This window comes from Cetorhinus maximus, chromosome 10, assembly GCF_964194155.1.
Source record: "Cetorhinus maximus chromosome 10, sCetMax3.hap1.1, whole genome shotgun sequence".
In the NCBI taxonomy this organism is placed as follows: Eukaryota; Metazoa; Chordata; class Chondrichthyes; order Lamniformes; family Cetorhinidae; genus Cetorhinus; species Cetorhinus maximus.
In genome coordinates, this window is record NC_135888.1 from 24,137,362 (window position 1) to 24,155,805 (window position 18,444).

Below are 18,444 nucleotides of genomic sequence, written 5' to 3' on the forward strand. Positions count from 1 at the left end.
TGCAGATGATATGAAGACTGGAAATGTCAACTGTGATGGGGCTAGTCTTGAACTTCAAAAGGACATAGTCATGTTGGTGGATTGGGCAGACAAGTGGCAGATGAAGTTCAATGCAGGGAAGTGTGAGGTGATTTGTTTTGGCAGGAAAGATATGGTGAGACAGTATAAAATAAAGGGAGAGCCTCTAAAGGAGGTGCATGAACAGAGGGATCTCGGTGTATATGTACATAGGTCATTGAAGATGGCAGGGCATGTTGAGAGAGCAGTCAATAAAGCATATAGTATCTTAGGCTTTATTAATAGGGGCATTGAATTCAAGAGTAAGGAGGTCATGTTGAACTTGTATAAGACGCTAGTTAGGCCTCATCTGGAGTACTGCATCTGGTTCTAGGCGCCATACTTGAGGAAGGATGTGAAGGCATTGGAGAGAGTACAGAGGAGATTCATAAAACTGATTCCAGGGATAAAGAACTGTAGCTATGAGGATAGTTTGGAGAGGTTGGGACTGTTTTCCTTGGAGAAAAGCAGGCTGAGAGGAGACTTGATAGAAGTATTCAAGATCCTGAGGGGTATGGACAGGATAAATAGTGAGAAACTGTTCCCACGCAAGAGTACATCAAGAACTGGAGGGCACAGATTCAAAATAATTGGCAAAAGGAGTAAATGTGATGTGAGGAAAAGGTTTTTCGCCCAGAGGGTGGCTGGAGTCTGGAATGAACTTCCTGAGAGGGTGGTGGAGGCAGATTCAATCGAGGGAAATTCAAATGGGAATTGGGTTGCTACCTGAAAAGAGAGAATATGCAAGGTTACGGGGGATAAGGCAGGGGAGCGGGACTAGGTGGAATGCTCTTTTAGAGCCAGTGCAGACTCAATGGGCCAAATGGCCTCCTTCTGTACTGTAAAGATTCTGAGATACTATTTACCTTTACCAGTCCTTGTGGTAGCAAGTTCCACATTCTCTCCACTATGGGTAAAGAAGTTTCTCCTGAATTCCTCATTGGATTTATAAGCGACTATTCTCTTGATGGTCCCTAGTTCTGCTCTCCCCCACAAGTGGAAACATCTTCTCTACGATTACCCTATCGAAGCCCCTTCATAATCTTGAACATCCATCTGCCTTCTCTTTTTCCCCAGAAAGAAGACCCCCCAGTCCGTTCAGTCCTTCTTGCTTGTTAGAAATTCTCAGGTGTAACATGAACTTGGCTGAGACATTGAATGTCTGTGGAATGGTTATGATTATCCTATAACAGCCAGGACAATAATTAGATGAGTATTCTTCTCTCTTCTCGCCTATCCTCTGCTCTCCTGTTTTTGTATGTCTCACTCGTTTTATCTGGTTGTCATCTCTGTTCCACTCTGTATATCTCATCAACCTATCTCTGTCCCAGTCCTTATATCTTATTAATCTGCTATCTCTGTCTCACTCTGTATATATCATTGACCTGCTATCCCTTACCTCTGTCTGTTTTCTCTTTCTTTATTTCACACTCTGTTGCTATGGCTTCCACATTCTCTACTAATTTTTACCTTTTCGAGGGTGATGGACATAGCGAGATGAGGGGAATCGGTTTGGGAGAGGCTGTCTGGTGACTCTGGTTTAATGAGAGCGCAGCTCAGTCGGGGAGGTGGATCTGAATCTGCCATCCTGTACTCGAGGCTCGATAGTCACATGGTTGAGAGGCATTCTCCTTCATCTGTTCCTGGCATATCTAAGGGTATCGCTGATGGAGATGCCAGCAGCGTAAATCCTCTTTTCACCCCCCACCCCATCCCCAAAGCTGGGGTCTTTGGATTGAGATATTGTGATGGAAAGGGTGTGCTGGTGAAGTCACTGCCCTTGTATAGGGAGTGGGGGAGAGTGTTCAGGAGGAGGCTGGAACTACAGCACTTGGAGTGAGACTGGAAGGGAGAGCGTGTTGGTGAACAGAGGCAGGGGAAAAGAATCCTCCGGAAGATTTAACGGAGGGGGATGGGGACAAGCTAGTGTCTCTTCCACGATGCTGCAGTCTGATCATCTTAAAATCCTATATTCTGATGGACATTTTCAGTAATTTCAGGGAGAGTTTGAAGCTCTTCCAATCATCAGGATAAATCTTTGTTTCCAATCCTCTTTCAGGGACACTACCATGTTTGCAGTTTCTGCGGAGGTGAAGGGTTTAGAGACAATGGTCGGTCTTCTGGCTGATGTGGTGCTTCAACCGAGGTTAACAGGTAATGGAAAGACGACGAGATGAGTTTGGAGAGCTTTGCTTCACTCTCCTGATTAACTTTATATTAATTGTGAAAAAGAGGTTGAATTCCTGTTGTCTCATTCTCTGAGTCTGGGATTGGGGTTATTCCTGGTCTACGGGATGGTCTGGAGCCAAGTTTAGAATGGAGGGAGGAGCTGCTACTGCTTTTCTCTCTTGCCAACTCAGTCTCCAGGAATTAAAGGTTAATCTCCAGGACATTGCTGAGAGCAACACCCTGGAGAAAATCAATAGGAGCTTTAAGAAGTTGTAAAATTCTTCACAAAAACAAAAATACCTGGAAAAACTCAGCAGGTCTGGCAGCATCTGCAGATAGGAGCACAGTTAATGTTTCAAGTCCGAATGACCCTTCAACAGAACTGTGGTGTTGAAGGATCATTCGGACTTGAAACGTTAACTGTGCTCCTCTCCGCAGATGCTGCCAGACCTGCTGAGTTTTTCCAGGTATTTTTGTTTTGGATTTCCAGCATCCGCAGTTTTTTGCTTTTATCGTAAAATTCTTCTAACCGTTTTGTTTGCTATTAATAAAAATATTGGAGATTGGGAGGAAAAAAGGCAGTTTGACAGACTGCTGAATCATCCAATCAGGGTAATGAAGCCTGTTCACGCTGATTGGTGCAGGAAGTTGGGGATTGACAAGTTGGGTGGCCAATGGCAAGAGTGTGGGGGCAGGGCAATTGGAGGTGGGGGAATCATGTGACAGGATCTTCAGGAAAGCATCCAACCAAAGTTGGTTGTACTGGCGAGCAACTATTCTTTCCGAAGCTTAGTGTGGGTGAGACCTGCACTCAACACAGGGAAACTGTTCATCTGTGCAGACAAGAACACCAACCACTTGCATTTATATAGTACCTTTTAACATAGTAAAATGGCCCAAAGCTCTTCACACAAGCATTTTCAGACAGGTTTTAACACTGAGCCACATGACGAGATATTGGGTCAGATGACCAAATCCTTGGTCAAAGAGGATGGTTTTAAGGAGCATCTTAAAGGAGGCGAGGGGAAGAGGGTTAGGGAGGGAATTCCAGAGCCGAGGGGTCAGGTAGCTGAAGGCACAGCCGCCAGTGGTGGGGCGATGGAAATCTGGTGATGCTCAAGAGGCCAAAATTGGAGGAGCGCAGAGATCTGGAAAATCCAAAATAGTGGGTTTATTCTACACGGGGCTGTGCCTTTTGCTGAATCTCACTCAGAGGAACTTGTCAGCCCGTGTTTTGCACTATTGCCCCCAGGGCTTTGTTCTAGGCCTCTGCAGCATCACTGGACTGAAATAACTGGACACTATGTCTAAAAATTCCAAGGTGCTGAGATTTGTTACGGGCACTGAGCTGATCTACAGTCTGGCTCAGTGGCAAAATTCCTCACCCTGTGCTGACAAAAGAAAGGCTTGCATTTGTGTAGTGCCTTTCATCACCAGAGGATGTCCCAAAGAGCAATACAATGAAGTGCTTTTTGAAATGTGGCAGCCAATTTGTACACGTCAAGATCCGACAGACAGCAATATGATAATGATTCAGGTAACCTGTTAGGGTGATGTTAGTTGAAGAATAAATATTGGTCTCAGGGCACTGGGGAGAACTTCCCTTCAAAATAGTGGCCATGGGATCGTTTCTGTCCACCCAAGAGGGCAATTAGGCCCTTAGCTGAACTTCTGATCTGCAAGACGGTGCCTCCAGCAGTGCATCACTCCCTCAGTGCCGCTCCTCCGACATTGCAGCACTCCCTCAGTGCTAACCATCCGACAGTGCAGCACTCCCTCAGTACTGACCCTCTGACAGTGCCGCTCCTCCGAGAGCGCAGCACTCCCTCAGTGCCGCTCCTCCGACAGTGCAGCACTCCCTCAGTGCTGACCATCCGACAGTGCAGCACTCCCTCAGTATTGACCCTCTGATAGTGCCGCTCCTCCGAGAGCGCAGCACTCCCTCAGTGCCACTCCTCCGACAGCACAGCACTCCCTCAGTGCTGCTTCCCCGACAGCGCAGCACTCCCTCAGTGCCGCATTGGGAGTGTCAAGCTGGATATGGGTTCAAGCTTTTGGAGTGGGACTTGAACCCCTGACCTCCTGACTCGGTGAGAGTGCCGCCACTGAGTGATGGGGAAGTCAGGAATGTCAGAGGTCACTTCTCATTGGGCCTGAGTTAGGGAAAGGAAAATCATCCAGCGATCTTGATCCATAATCCATGTTCCCACTGGCATACATGCATGCACGGTGAGTGAAGCACCCCAAAAACAGCTTGATTTGGCTCCCACATAAAGCACAGGCTCTTTGGTCAGCAATCTAATTCAGTGGCAGAACAGGTTCGAGAGGGTTGAATGGCCATCTCAAAATTATGGTCCCTGTTTCACCTTCAAACTGTCTTTTGTCCTTAGGGGTCAGTCTCGCCCCTCTCCACCATGGCTCCCACGCCACCTCCCCAGCCCCCATCCCTCCTCTAACTGACTGGCTGCTTTACAATCCATACCCCTGTGACATTTGGCACCTGGAGGAGTGGGGCTGTCGGAGGTGAGGTCGGGTGGGTATAGCCTTGAACGGTTTGGTGACAGGGTGGGAGAAGACGATGGAATGCAGTCTGAAGTTAGCCTGCTTTGTAGGATTTGCCCCAGCTGCATGCTCATTGCCTTCTACACTCCAGAGCTGATGTCTTTGTCAATCTGTTCTTTGCCTCAGATGAGGAGCTGGAGATGACCCGTCTGTCTGTCCGCTTTGAACTGGAGGACCTTGAGATGAGACCAGATCCCGAGCCACTCCTGACTGAGATGATTCATGCGGTAACCTTACTTTTCAAATGTACCATGGGTGACAATTCCGACCTGAAACGAAGTGAGACTCAATTATAGCAGTGGGATCGAGGGTGAAAGATCCAGGTCCCTCTCTGGTTCCTTGTGATAACTGATCCCAGGAAGTGTAGGAACACCATAAAGAAAGGAATGCTTGCCTTTCTGTAGCACCTTTCACCATATCCTCTGGATATCCCAAAGCACTCACAATGAGGTAGTTTTTGAAGCGTAGTCATCATTGTAAAGTAGGAAACATGGCAGCCAATTCATGTACAGCAAGATCCCACAAAGTCGTGTGATGATAACCAGATGATTTTACTTATGTTAGTTGTGGGATAAATATTGGGCAGGGGAGAACTCCCCTGCTGTTCTTCAAAATAGTGCCCTGGAACCTTTTATATTTACCTAAGAGTACAGACAGGGCCTTGGTTTAATGTCTCATTCGAAAGAGGGCCCCTCCAACAGTGCAGCATTCCCTCAGTGCTGACCCTCCGACATATCAGCATTCCCTCAGCGTTGACCTTCATTCAGCGCTTCAGTCTAGATTTAGTGCTGATGTTTGTGGAGTGATTGCTGTGAGGATACTCAGTAAGGGAACATTAAACCACTCCAGGATCTTTTATCTCTGAGGCCAGAGAGCTACCCACTGAGCCATGGCATCGTCGCTGACAGTCGCAGTGCCCTGGGTTAGGACAGGAGAGATCAGCTTACGCCTCATGTCCAAAGCCTATGGTGTAAAGTGATCATCACTGTCTGCACTCGGGCACAAAGAATAGGCACTGGGGGGAGGTACAGGGAGTGGCATTGGGAGGAAAGTGTAGGATTGAACCCCAACAAGATTCAGGAGAGAACAGGAGGCAGTTATGCCCTTGAACCTGTTCTGCCATTTAATTGATTAATTGCTGATCTGTATCTTAACCCCATCTACCCGCCTTGGTTCCCTAACCCTTAATCCCCTTACCCAAAAAAATCTATCGGGTCTCAGTGTTGAAATTTCTAATTGACCTCCCTCGCTCCCTCCCCAGCCTTTTGTGGGGGAGAGAGTTCCAGATTTCCCGCTCTGCTTCGTGTGAAGAAGTATTTCCCAACATCATCCCTGATCGGCCTGGCTCTATTTTGAAGGTTCTGCCCCCTTGTTCTGGACTCCCCCCGACCACCAGAGAAAATAGTTTCTCTATTGACCCTATGAAATCCTTTAATCATCATAAACACTTCAATTAGATCACCCCTTAATCTTTGGTACTCAAGGGAATTACATGCCTAGTCTTTGTAACCTGACCTCATATTTCGCCCCTTCAAAGCCAATCCTGAGGAGCAGTGCCAGGACTGAACATGGTTATTCCCGATGGAGTGTCACCAGATCTCTGTACAACAGAAGTATCACTTTATATTCCAGCCCCCTCACAATAAAAGGAAAATATGTTTTATTTAAAATGTGGGCAGGATGGAGAGGAGTGAGGAGAGAGAGAGAGCTGGGACATTGAGTTATCGGAGTGGGGTCGGTGCAGGGGTGAAGGTTTTCTCCTTTCTGCCACCAGGCTGCTTACCGGGACAATACGTTGGGACTGCCCAGGTTCTGCCCTGCTGAGAATGTGGAGAAGATTGATCAGAAGCTGCTTCACTCATTCTTGCGGAATTACTACACTCCGGACAGGTTGGTGCTGGCTGGAGTCGGAGTGGATCATGACCAACTGGTGGAACACGCAAAGAAATACCTCCTGGGTACGAGGGCAACTGCACTGCCTGTGTTAAACACACATCACTAGTTTCGTTTTCCATGTATCAGTGGGTAGAAAGAAATCCCAGAATGAAGTGCATTCACATGAAGAAGCTTGTCATTCCCAAATATCAAACCAACTCGCACAACCTTACAGCACAGGAGACCATTCGGCCCATTGTGCCTGTGCCGGCACTTTGAAAGAGTTACCCAATTAATCTCTGCTCTTTCCCCATAACCCTGCAAATTTCTCCTTTTCAGGCCTTTATCCATTACCTTTTGAAAGTTAAATTGGATCTGCTTCCACTGTCCTTTCAGGCAGCACATTCCAGATCACAGCTCGTGTGAAACAAAATTTTCTGCATCTCTCCTCTGGATCTTTTGCCAATTACCTTAAACTAGTATTCTCTGGTTACCGATCCACCACCCCCGCCCCCCACCTGGTCAGTGGAAACATATTTTATTCTATCAAAACCTTTCATGATGTTGGATGCCTCTTTGCGCGAAAGAGAACAAAACCTGTTTCTATAAACTCTCTATCATTGCCATTCACCTACACTTCAAACAACTGCTCCAGAGGGAAGACAGAGCCTCAATTAAACATCTTTCCTGAAAGACAGCATCTCTGCCCCTAACAGGGCAGCACCTCCTCAGTACTGACCTGCTGACTGTGTGGCACTCCCTCAGTACTGACCCTCCGACAGTGCAACACCTCCTCAGTACTGACACTCCAACTGTGTGCACTCCCTCTGTACTTACCCTCTAACTGTACGGTGCTTTCTCAGTACTGACCCTTCGACAGTGTGACGCTCCCTCAGTACTGACCCTCTGACAGTGTGACACTCCCTCAGTACTGACCCTCTAACACTGTGGCACTCCCTCGGTATTGCACATACAAACATACGAGTTAGGAGCAGGCCACTCGGCCTTTTGAGTCTGCTTTGCCATTCAATAAGATTGTGGCTGATCTGACTGTAACCTCCCACCTACCCCCCCCATAACCTTTCAACCTCCCTTGTTTAGCAAGAATCTATCTACCTCCACCTCAAAAATATTCAAAAGACTCTGCTTCCACCGCTTTTGAGGAAGAGTTCCAACGACTCATGACTCTCTGGGAGAAAAAAATTCTCTTCACCTCTGTCTTAAATGGGTGACCCCCTAGTTCTAGATTCTCCCACAAGAGGAAACATCCTCTCTGCATCCACCCTGTCAAGACCCCTCAGGATCTTATATGTTTCAATCAATTCGCCGCTTACTCTTCTAAACTCCGGTGGATACAAGCCCAGTCTGTCCAGCTTTTCCTCATAAAACAACCTGCCCATTCCTAGTATTAGTCTAGTAAACCTTCTCTGAACTGCTAACGCATTTACATCTTTCTTTAAATAAGGAGACCAGTACTGTACACAGTACTCCAGGTGTGGTCTCACCAGTGCCCTGTGGAACTGAAGCGTAACCTCCCTACTTTTGTAATCAATTCCCCTCTCAATAAATGATAACATTCTATTAGCTTTCCTAATTACCTGCTGTACCTGCATACTAGCCTTTTGTGATTCGTGCACTAGGACACCCAGATCCCTCTGCATCACCGAGCTCTGCAATCTCTCACCATTTAGATAATATGCTTTTTTTGTTCTTCCTGCCAAAATGGACAATTCACATTTTCCCGCATTATACTCCATTTGCCAGATCTTTGCCCACTTGCTTAAAGTATCAATGTCCTCTTGTAGCCTCCTTATGTCCTCTTCACAACTTAACTTTCCTACCTATCTTTGTATCATCAGCAAATTTAGCTACGTACGTTCTGTCCCTCATCCAAGTCATTTATATAAATTGTAAAAAACTGAAGCCCTTGCACTGATCACTGTTGTACACTACTTGTTACATCCCGCCAACCAGAAAAAGACCAGTTTATGGCTACCCTCTGTTTCCTGTTGGCTAGCCAATCTTCTATCCGTGCCAATATGTTAACCCCATATAGCATGAGCTTTTATTTTCTGCAATAAGCTTTGATGTGACACCTTACCACGTCTCCTGGAAATCTAAGTAGAGAACATCAACCAGTTTCTCTTTATCCACAGCACATGTGACTCCTTCAAAGAACTCCAATAAATTGGTTAAAAATTATTTCCCTTTCACAAAAGCCATGTTGACTCTGCCGGATTGCCTTGAATTTCTCTAAGTGCCCAGCTATAATGTCTTTAGTAATAGTTTCTAACATTTTCCCTATGACAAATGATAGGTTAATTGGCCTGTAGTTTCCTGTCTTCTGTCTCCCCTTTTTTGAAGAAAGGAGTTACATTTGCTATTTTCCAGTCTGGTGGCACCTTCCCCGAATCCAGGGAATTTTGGAAAATTGTATCCAATGTATCAGCTATTTCCTTAGCCACTTCTTTTAAGACCCTAGGATGAAGTCTATCAGGACCTGGGGGTTTGTAAGCCCACAGCTCCAACAATCTGCTAAATACTACTTCCCTGGTGATTGTAATTTTCCTGAGTTCCTCCCTCCCTTCCGATTCCTGATTTACAGCTATTTTTGGGAAATAACTTGTATCCTCTATAGTAAAGACTGATGCTAAATAGCTTTTCAATTCATTTGCCATCACCTTATTTTCCATTATTAATTCCCCAGACTCACTTTCTATAGGACCAACGCTCACTTTAACTCTTTTCTTATTTAAATATCAATAGAAACCCTTGTTATCCATCTGTATATTACTAGCTAGCTTTCTCTCGTACTCTAATTTTTCCCTCATGCTGCTCTTTATATTCTGTCCAATCTCCTGACCTGCACCCATCTTTGTGCAGTGATATGCTTTTTCTTTAAGTTTGATACTGTCTTTAACTTTTTCGTTAACCACGGATGGTGGGGTCCTTGGAATTTTTGAATTTTTCTTTATCGTTGGAATGTATCTATTCTGAGTATTCTGAAATATCCCCTTAAATATCTGCCACTGCATCTCATTGACCCATCGCTTAACCTCATTTGTCAGTTCACTTTAGGTAGCTCTGCTTTCATTCCATATAATTGTCCTTATTTAAGTTTAAAATACTAGTCTTAGACCCATTCTTCTCTCCTTCGAACTGAATGTAAAATTCAATCATATTACGATCGCTGTGCACTTGGAGTGTTGGCCTGGATTATGGGCTCAAGTCTCTGGAGTGGGGCTTAAACCCACAACCTTCAGACTCAGAGAAGAGTGCCATGGCTGACACTATATTGAGAGGAGAGGTGGGGTGGGGGGTCTGTGGATCTGGATGAGAGCAGATTTAGTTACACTGATCAACCTCTCTCTCTTTTCAATGCCTCGCAGGAGTTACCCCAGTTTGGGGGTCAGGAAAGCCCACTGATGTGGACCGGTCTATCTCCCAGTATACTGGAGGAATCGTGAAGGTGAGACATGGCCCTTTGCTGCAAGGATCAATCCCCCACGGGAATTGGATCATTATCTGAAAAGAAAAAAAATTACAGGGTGAAGGCAGGGGGTGGCATTGGGTGAATTGCCCTTGCAGGGAGCCAGCACAGACACAGTAGGCTGAATGGCCTCCTGTGCTGTAACTATTCTATGATTCTGTGTTTGCGCAAAAAAATCTCTGGGAAAATTCCTGCCTAGAGACAACCCTCTGTTAATCTGCAGCTGCTGCACTGAGACTGGACACAGGTGGAGAGAGAGAGCAGCCCAGACTTGTTGTGACCTCTCTCTGCCTGTCTTGTGCCATCTGCTGCTCTCCTCTCATCTTCTTCCCCCACGAGGTGAGATTGAGGGGGCGGGGGAATGGGTGAGGGGGATTCGACTGTACTCTGAGGATGAGGGGATCTAGGGGTGGCGGTGAAGGGATGGGGATCTGGGAGTACAGTGGGGAATGAGATCTGAGATAAAGGAGGGTAAATCTGGGGGTTTCGAGGGTGGTGGGTTCTGCCCTTTCTCCCTCTGCTCACATGTGCCCCCAGGTGGGCAACCTGAGGGATCATGTGGATGATACTGACCGTCTGGACTTGACTGTCTAGCCTCCTGTTGTTTTAGGGGGTGGGGAAGCAGAGCAGGAGAACGTCTGAGTAACACAACCCACAGTATATCTGATTCCTCAGGTGGAGAAAGACATGACTGACGTTAGCCTGGGACCCACTCCCATTCCGGAGCTCGCGCACATCATGATTGGATTAGAAAGCTGCTCCTTCCTGGTGAGTACATCTTCTAATAACACTAATTGCTTTCAATTATTATTGCATTGGGCGGTGCGGCATAACAGTAATAATCCAGGGAACATGAATATAGACACCACTGCGGGCAGTTTGAGTATTGGAATTCAGTTTAATTCTGGAAATAAAGCTCTGGGTTCGTTAAAAATGACCACGAAGCTGTGAGATTGTCATTCAAAACCCATCTGGTCACTAACGTTACATAATGTACTTCAGTTACGTGGAGAGATTGGAGAAGCTGGGACTGTTCTCCTTGGAAAACAAGGCTGAGAGGAGATTTGATAGAGGGTTCAAAATCATGTGGGATCTGGACAGAGTAGATAGGAAGAAACTGTTCCCATTGGTGGAAGGATTGAGAACCAGAGGGCAGAGAGTTAAGGTAATTGGCAAAAGAAGCAATGGGGACATGAGGAGAAACTTTTATGTAGCGAGTGGTTAGGGTTTGGAATGTGCTTCCTGAGAGTCTGGTGGAGGCAGGTTCAATCAAGGCTTTCAAAAGGGAATTAGATTGATATCTGAAAAGGAAGAATGTGCAGGGTTACAGGGAGCAGACGGGGGAATGGCTCTAGGTAAATTGTTTCTTCAGAGCCAGTGCAGACCTGACGGGCTGAATGGCCTCCTGTGCAGTAAGAATTCTGTGAGTCTGTCTGTCCCTTTAGGGAAGGAAATCTGCTATCCTTACCCAGTCTAGGACTATATGTGAATGCAGTCCCACTTGAACATGGTTGACTCTGACCTACCCCTCTGAAGTAATCACTCAGTTTGTATCAAACTCACTATCAGTGGTTCAAGGTGACTCACCACCACTTTCTCAGGGTAACTAGGGATGTACAATAAATGCTGGCCTTGCCAGTGACAGCCACACCCCAGGAGACTTTTTTAAAAATTGGACTCAGTACCTGAGTTAAGGTGCAGGAATTCAGACTGTGTTCTTCATCCTACAGAACAGCTTGCTGGGAGTTATAAATCTGCACACTGGGCGAAAACAAGATCAGGATCCACTCCTATAGTCAAATAATCTGTCTGGTCAGGGCCCACAGAGGAAGAGGCTCCAGTAAGCAGCCAGTGTCCACAAGATCTGTAAATGCAGGAATGAGGAAGGACAGGGAAGTGTGGGGGGGTGGAGGAGGAATTAACCAAATTGTATTTCAAATGTTAATTGCTGAATTTAAGGTAAGTGTCTAATAGATAAAGGATGGTTTGCTGGACTGCAAGTGACTGGGAGAGGGTTCTGGCCCTGGAGTTAGAGAGGTCTGCAAATAGTTTTACAAGGGGCTGTGTGGAGCAGCTTGATGGTATCCCCAAATTGGGAAATGTGGGTTCAAACCTTTCTTTCCACATCGCACTGAGATTCCATCAGATAGGCTGCTCAGGAGGGATAGAGAATCATCCTGTGACTCACTGAAGGACAGGTTCTTCTACATTGTCCACATCAAACACTCCCAGGACAGTCTTCAAAAAGCAGGGCAAATCCATCCCGGCCAATTACAGCCCCATCAGTCTACTCTTGATCATCAGTAAAGCGATGGAAAGGGTCATCAACATTGCTATCAAGTGGCACTTACTCAGCAATAACCTGCTCACTGACACTCAGTTTGGGTTCCGCCAGGGCCACTCAGCTTCTGACCTCACTACAGCCTTGGTCCAAACATGAACAAAAGAGCTGAACTCGAGGTGAGAGTGACTGCCCGTGACAGCAAGGCAGCATTTGACCGAGTGTGGTATCAAGGCACCTTAGTAAAACTGGAGTCAGTGGTTGGAGTCATACCTAACACAAAGGAAGATGGTTCTGGTTCTTGGAGGTCAGTCATCTCAGTCCCAGAACATCACTGTAGGAGTTCCTCAAGGTAGTGTCCTAGGCTCAACCATCTTCAGCTGCTTCATCAATGACCTTCCTTCCATCTTAAGGCCAGAAGTGGGGACGTTCGCTGATGATTGCACAATGTTCAGCATCATTCGCAACTCCTCAGATAATGAAGTAGTGCATGTCCATTTGCAGTAAGACCTGGACAACATTCAGGCTTGGGCTGATAAGTGGCGAGTAAAATTCACGCCACACAAGTGCCTGGCAATAACCATCTCCAACAAGAGAGAATCTAACCATCTTCCCTCAACATTCAATGGTATTACCATCGCTGAATCCCCCGCTATCAACATCTTGGGTGTTACCATTGACCAGAAACTGAACTGGACCAGCCATATAAATACTGTGGCTACAAGAGCAGGTCAGAGGCTGGGAATTCTATTGTGAGTAACTCACCTCCTGACTCCCCAAAGCCTGTTCACCATCTACAAGACCCAAGTCAGGAATGTGATGGGATACTCCCCATTTGGCTGGATGAGTGCAGCGCCTTCGACATTCACTCCCTCCACCACCGACGCACAGTGGCAGCAGTGTGTACCATCTAGAAGATGCATTGCAGCAACTCACCAAGGCCCCTTAGACAGCACCTTCCAAACCCACGACCTCTACCACCTAGAAGGACAAGGGCAGCAGATAGATAGGAACACCACCACCCGTAAGTTCTCCTCCAAGTCACTCACCATCCTGACTTGGAATTATATCGGTCGTTCCTTCACAGTCGCTGGGTCAAAATCCTGGAACTCCCTAACAGCACTGTGGGTGTACCTACACCACATGGTCTACAATGGTTCAAGAAGACAGCTCACCACCACCTTTTCAAGGGCAATTAGGGATAGGCAATAAATGCTGGTCTAGTCAGCGACGCCCACTTCCCGCGAACAAATAAAAACGTTTTCTTAAAAAAAAGGACAGGGCTAGACACAGAGTAAATCTCCCTTCACAATGTCTGCCCCAAACACTCCCAGGGCAGGTACTGCAATGGGTTAGATACAGAGTAAAGCTGCCCCTACACTGTCCCCATCAAACACTCCCAGGACAGGTACAGCATGAGGTTAGATACAGAGTAAAGCTCCTTCTACACTGTCCTCATCAAACACTCCCAAGCCAGGTACAGCACGAGGTTAGATACAGAGTAAAGCTCCCTCCATGTTGTTTGGGGCATGTGGGGGTGGGGCACTGTGATGGATGAATGTGATTTGAAGTTTCATTTTTGGTTACAGGAGGACGATTTCATCCCCTTCGCCGTGCTTAACATGATGATGGGTGGCGGGGGCTCGTTCTCAGCTGGGGGCCCAGGGAAAGGCATGTTCACTAGACTCTACCTCAACGTCTTAAACAGGTCGGTCCTGCAGCCTGCTCTCTCATACAGTTCCAGCTTTGTAGCAGAGTTCCGGGGATGGGAAGATGAACTAGGCCCAAGTGGGGGTGGGGAGTGGATCTGCTCCGATGGTGGGGGACTGAACAAATGCTGGGGCACAGAAGCTGGAGCAGGACTGGTGATGTCAGAGCTTCGCCCCAGTTTGAGGGAATGGGCTGCTATCCTGAGGGTTTCGCCCATGGGCAGAAATCGCCTTACCCCAGGGGAGAAGAGGCAAAGATCAAAGATGAAGTCATCCTTCCTTCTGCAAACACTGGGCATGGAGCTGGTGTCAGGTTACCTCAGACATGGGACGTGTCGAGTGCAAGCAGATGGGCCTAGTGCAAAGTGAACATTGATAGGAGGCTGCCTCACAGTGCAGGATCCCTGGAGTCCTAACCAGCAGTCACGGCTAATGTGAATAAATAAATAAATATAAAGAAACAGGAATCGGCCACACTCCTGGCTGTCATTGAAAAGCTTCAAAAGCAGGATCAAGCTGAAAAGTGACAGAATGAGTCCCATTTCTGTAATGCCTTTCACCACTTCAGGACAGTCCAAACTGCTTTACAGCCAATGAAGTACTTTTTGAAGTGTAGTCACTGTTGGAATGTAGGAAATGTGGCAATCAATTTACACACAGCAAGATCCCACAAACAGCAATGTGATAATGACCGGATCATCCGTTTTTATGATGTTGATTGAGGGATAAATATTGACCAGGCCATCATGAAGAACTCCCTTGCTGCTCTTCAAAATGGTGACTGTGGGATCTTTTACATCCATCTCAGGCACAGATGGGTCTTGATTTAATGCCTCATCTGAAAGATAGCACCTCCAACAGTGCAACCCTCCCTCAGTACTGCACCAGGAGTGTCAGCCATGATTGTGGGGCCAAGCCTGTGGAGTGTGGCTTGAACCCACGAAATTATGATTCTGAAATGAGAGTGAGTGTGTCACCCACTGCTAACATGGGAAAGAAATAGACTCCACAATTTCCAATCCATTGATGTGCTACAGTTTCTTGGTGATTCTGATTATAAACATCGCAATGACTGGCTCTCTCCCTCCCTCAGACATCACTGGATGTATAATGCCACCGCCTATCATCACAGCTATGAGGACACTGGGCTCCTGTGTATACACGCCAGTGCCGATCCTAGACAGGTACTGAACCCTCTATCACCATGATGCCTTTCATAAGCTCACTGCAGTGTTGTACTTTTGGTCCCACTGTGCGCACCTAATTAATTAAGTCCTCCATGATTTATGGCTCAGTTGCTCACCTCGATTATCTTTCTGGTGTCACAGGTCAGGGAGATGGTGGAAATTATCACTCGAGAATTCATTTTGATGACTGGGTCGGTGGGAGAGGTGAGTGCATGGATTTCACAGGGAATCACTCCATGGAACCAAAACTTTATAGAACCATGTCACTCAGACAGAGGGGGTCAGGGGCAGACACAGACACAGACAGACAGAATTGGGCAAAGAGCAAGAGGGAACACTGACACAGAGACAGACACGAGAAAGGAGAGAGAGAGGCAGGTGCACGTGTACAGAAACACACAGCAGCTGCTGTCAGCTCCAACTGGTATGACTGATTGAAAGAGGTGGAACACTCTTGGTACAGTGTGACTGCCTGGGACATGGAGGTGTTCTTTTCTCTATTCTGATCAGTGGCTATTATGCTCGCCTCCAGTGCATAAATCTGTGGATTCAAACTATACTCCTGCGACATCACGTAATCTGTACACTCCAGTGCTGCCCTGTTGGAGGTGTTGTCTTTCTGAAGAGGCTTTAAACCGAGGCCACATCTGCAATCTCACAGCTCTAGAGCTTACCCCTGCTAATCTCATTGTTTAATGGGTCAGTGTAGAGGGAGCTTTACTCTGTATCTAATCCTGTGCTGTATTTGCCCTGGGAGTGTTTGATGGGGACAGTGTAGAGGGAGATTTACTCTGTATCTAACCCCGAGCTGTACTTGTCCTGGGAGCGTTTGATGGGGACAGTGTAGAGGGAGATTTACTCTGTATCTAACCCCGAGCTGTACTTGTCCTGGGAGTGTTTGATGGGGACAGTGTAGAGGGGAAAGGAGGATGTGTGTCATAGATGGATGGTAAGGTTCACACTGTATGTTTGCTCTCAGATGGAGCTGGAACGAGCCAAGACCCAGCTGAAGTCGATGCTGATGATGAACCTGGAGTCTCGGCCAGTTGTATTTGAGGATGTGGGACGGCAGGTGCTGGCAACTGGAGTCCGCAAACTCCCACAGGAGCTCTGCACACTGATAGGTGAGTAGGAGTTGGACAGGAGCTGTTGAGGAACCAGAGTGTGTCTGCACAGTGGTCATTGAGTTTTTTTTAAAGTTGGCCTGAAACAACCACCCAGCTCTCCCCTGCCTGCCTGTATCACATTCTCTCAGAATCCTACAGTCCAGGAGGCCCTTCAGCCGATCATGCCTGTGCAGGCTCTTTCGAAAGAGCTATCCAATTAGTCTTACTCCTGCGCTTTCTCCTTGAAGCCCTGAAATCTTTCTCCTTGACTATTTATCCAGTTCCCTTTTGAAAGTTCCTATTGAATCTGCTTCTACTGCCCTTTCAGGCAGTGTATTCCAGATCATAACTTGCTGTGTAAACAATTCCCCTCATCTCCCCCTCTGGTTCTTTTGTCAATCAACTTCAAGCTGTGTCCTGCCACTGGAAACAATTTCTCCTTATTTACTCTATCAAAACCCCTCATGACTTTGAACGCCTCCAGTAAATCTCCCCTTATCCTTCTCTGCTCTAAGGAGAACAATCCCAGTTTCTCCACATTAGCTATAGTCCCTCATCCCTGGAACATTCTAGTAAATCTCCTCTGCACCCTCTCCAAGATCTCAACATCCTTCCTAAAGTGTATCTCTCTGCTTACCTGACCCAGGTAAGCTCCTGAATCACTGAGGAAGCAGCTGTACCTGATTGAACACAGTTTCAATCTTAAGTTGGACCATGTGGAAGAAAAACCTACGTTGCCCAGCACTGAACCATCCTCTGATCCATCATCTCCCCACCCCCATCTCGCCCGCTGAACCCCACACATGCAGCCCAGTGCTGGAAGAGGATGGCACATGAAGCTAACAGTGACCGATTGTGTTTGCAGGAGCGGTAACCGCAGATGATATCAAAAGAGTCACGGCCAAAATGTTACGCAGCAAGCCGGCTGTGGCAGCCCTGGGAGACCTCAGTGATTTGCCAACGTACGAGCACATCCAGCAAGCGCTGACCAGCAAGGATGGCCGCCTGCCCCGGATTTACAGGCTGTTCCGGTGAGCTGTACTCGCTCTCCTTCCCTGACTGAAGGACAGAAACGCTACACATACAGTCCTGGTGTTTTGAACCGTTTGTCTGTGAGCTGCTTGTGTTGAACGGAGGGGTAATTGTGTGTAAATAGACCGGGGAGACGAGGGATGGGGTGTGGGAATGAAGCGGTCTGATTTACTTTACTTTTATATACACGTGGAGAGATGAAACCGCTTTGAAATGATTGGATGTGTTTACTTTGTGATGCTGCTACAATTCATCTGCTCCTGGACTGTAATCGTTCTGTGTCAATGCACAAGACTGTTATGTCCGGTTATATAAATTTTAGTTGTACTCATGCCTAATGCCTCTTTTAATCTTTATCTCCCTCCTGTGGCTTTGCCTCAGTGGTGGGAGTGTGCCCAGCCTGTTTCTGTCTTTGCCGATAGTTAAACGTAAGATGTTTCTGCAGCTTTTGATCGCAGACGTTTTTGTCTTTTAGAGACTGGGTGTTATAACTTAAAGCAGACAGCTTGAGTGGAAGCAGGGCTGCACAGGTTAGTGATGACTAACATCCAGAATTCTTAAAAATTATTTATTTTTCGTAAAAGGTCAGTGAAATCAAAATAAAAATCAGTATATATAAACCATGAGTTTAAATGTTACAGAAATCCCCAGTATATGTTCCTGCTGTAAAGTGAGCTCAGTGTGAATTGTAATCCAAACCATATGAGAAACCGGAACGATCCCGTTCTCATTGCAGCCCTTGGGAGAGGAGTAACTGTGATCCTTTACACAGCCAGACTCCCTGGGTGGATTGTGTTGTTGGACACTGTGACTGTTTACACACTGATCAAATCAAGTCATTCTCCACTCTCCTCTCAGATACCAACTTTGGGATGGAGCCACACAAACTGGAAGCAAAAGCCCCAAATTCCCCATCCAGGGTCAGTGATTGGTCGGGTGGAGCTGGGTTGCTGCACTCAATCAATGACCCAACACT

At 46.8% G+C, this 18,444-nt stretch overlaps 1 protein-coding gene across 1 annotated transcript in view; it reads left to right on the forward strand.

The window, feature by feature from the left end:
- Nucleotides 1-17,800, forward strand: part of pmpca (peptidase, mitochondrial processing subunit alpha) — a 23,319-nt gene extending 5,519 nt beyond the window's left edge. The window contains exons 5-14 of the mRNA XM_078550213.1: nt 2,117-2,211; nt 4,915-5,015; nt 6,563-6,746; nt 10,053-10,132; nt 10,829-10,921; nt 14,024-14,142; nt 15,237-15,327; nt 15,472-15,534; nt 16,310-16,454; nt 17,302-17,800. Of these exons, the coding sequence (XP_078406339.1) occupies nt 2,117-2,211; nt 4,915-5,015; nt 6,563-6,746; nt 10,053-10,132; nt 10,829-10,921; nt 14,024-14,142; nt 15,237-15,327; nt 15,472-15,534; nt 16,310-16,454; nt 17,302-17,471 (1,141 nt within the window). The 3' untranslated portion in view covers nt 17,472-17,800. The remainder of the gene's footprint in view (nt 1-2,116; nt 2,212-4,914; nt 5,016-6,562; nt 6,747-10,052; nt 10,133-10,828; nt 10,922-14,023; nt 14,143-15,236; nt 15,328-15,471; nt 15,535-16,309; nt 16,455-17,301) is intronic.
- Nucleotides 17,801-18,444: the final 644 nt, after the last annotated feature.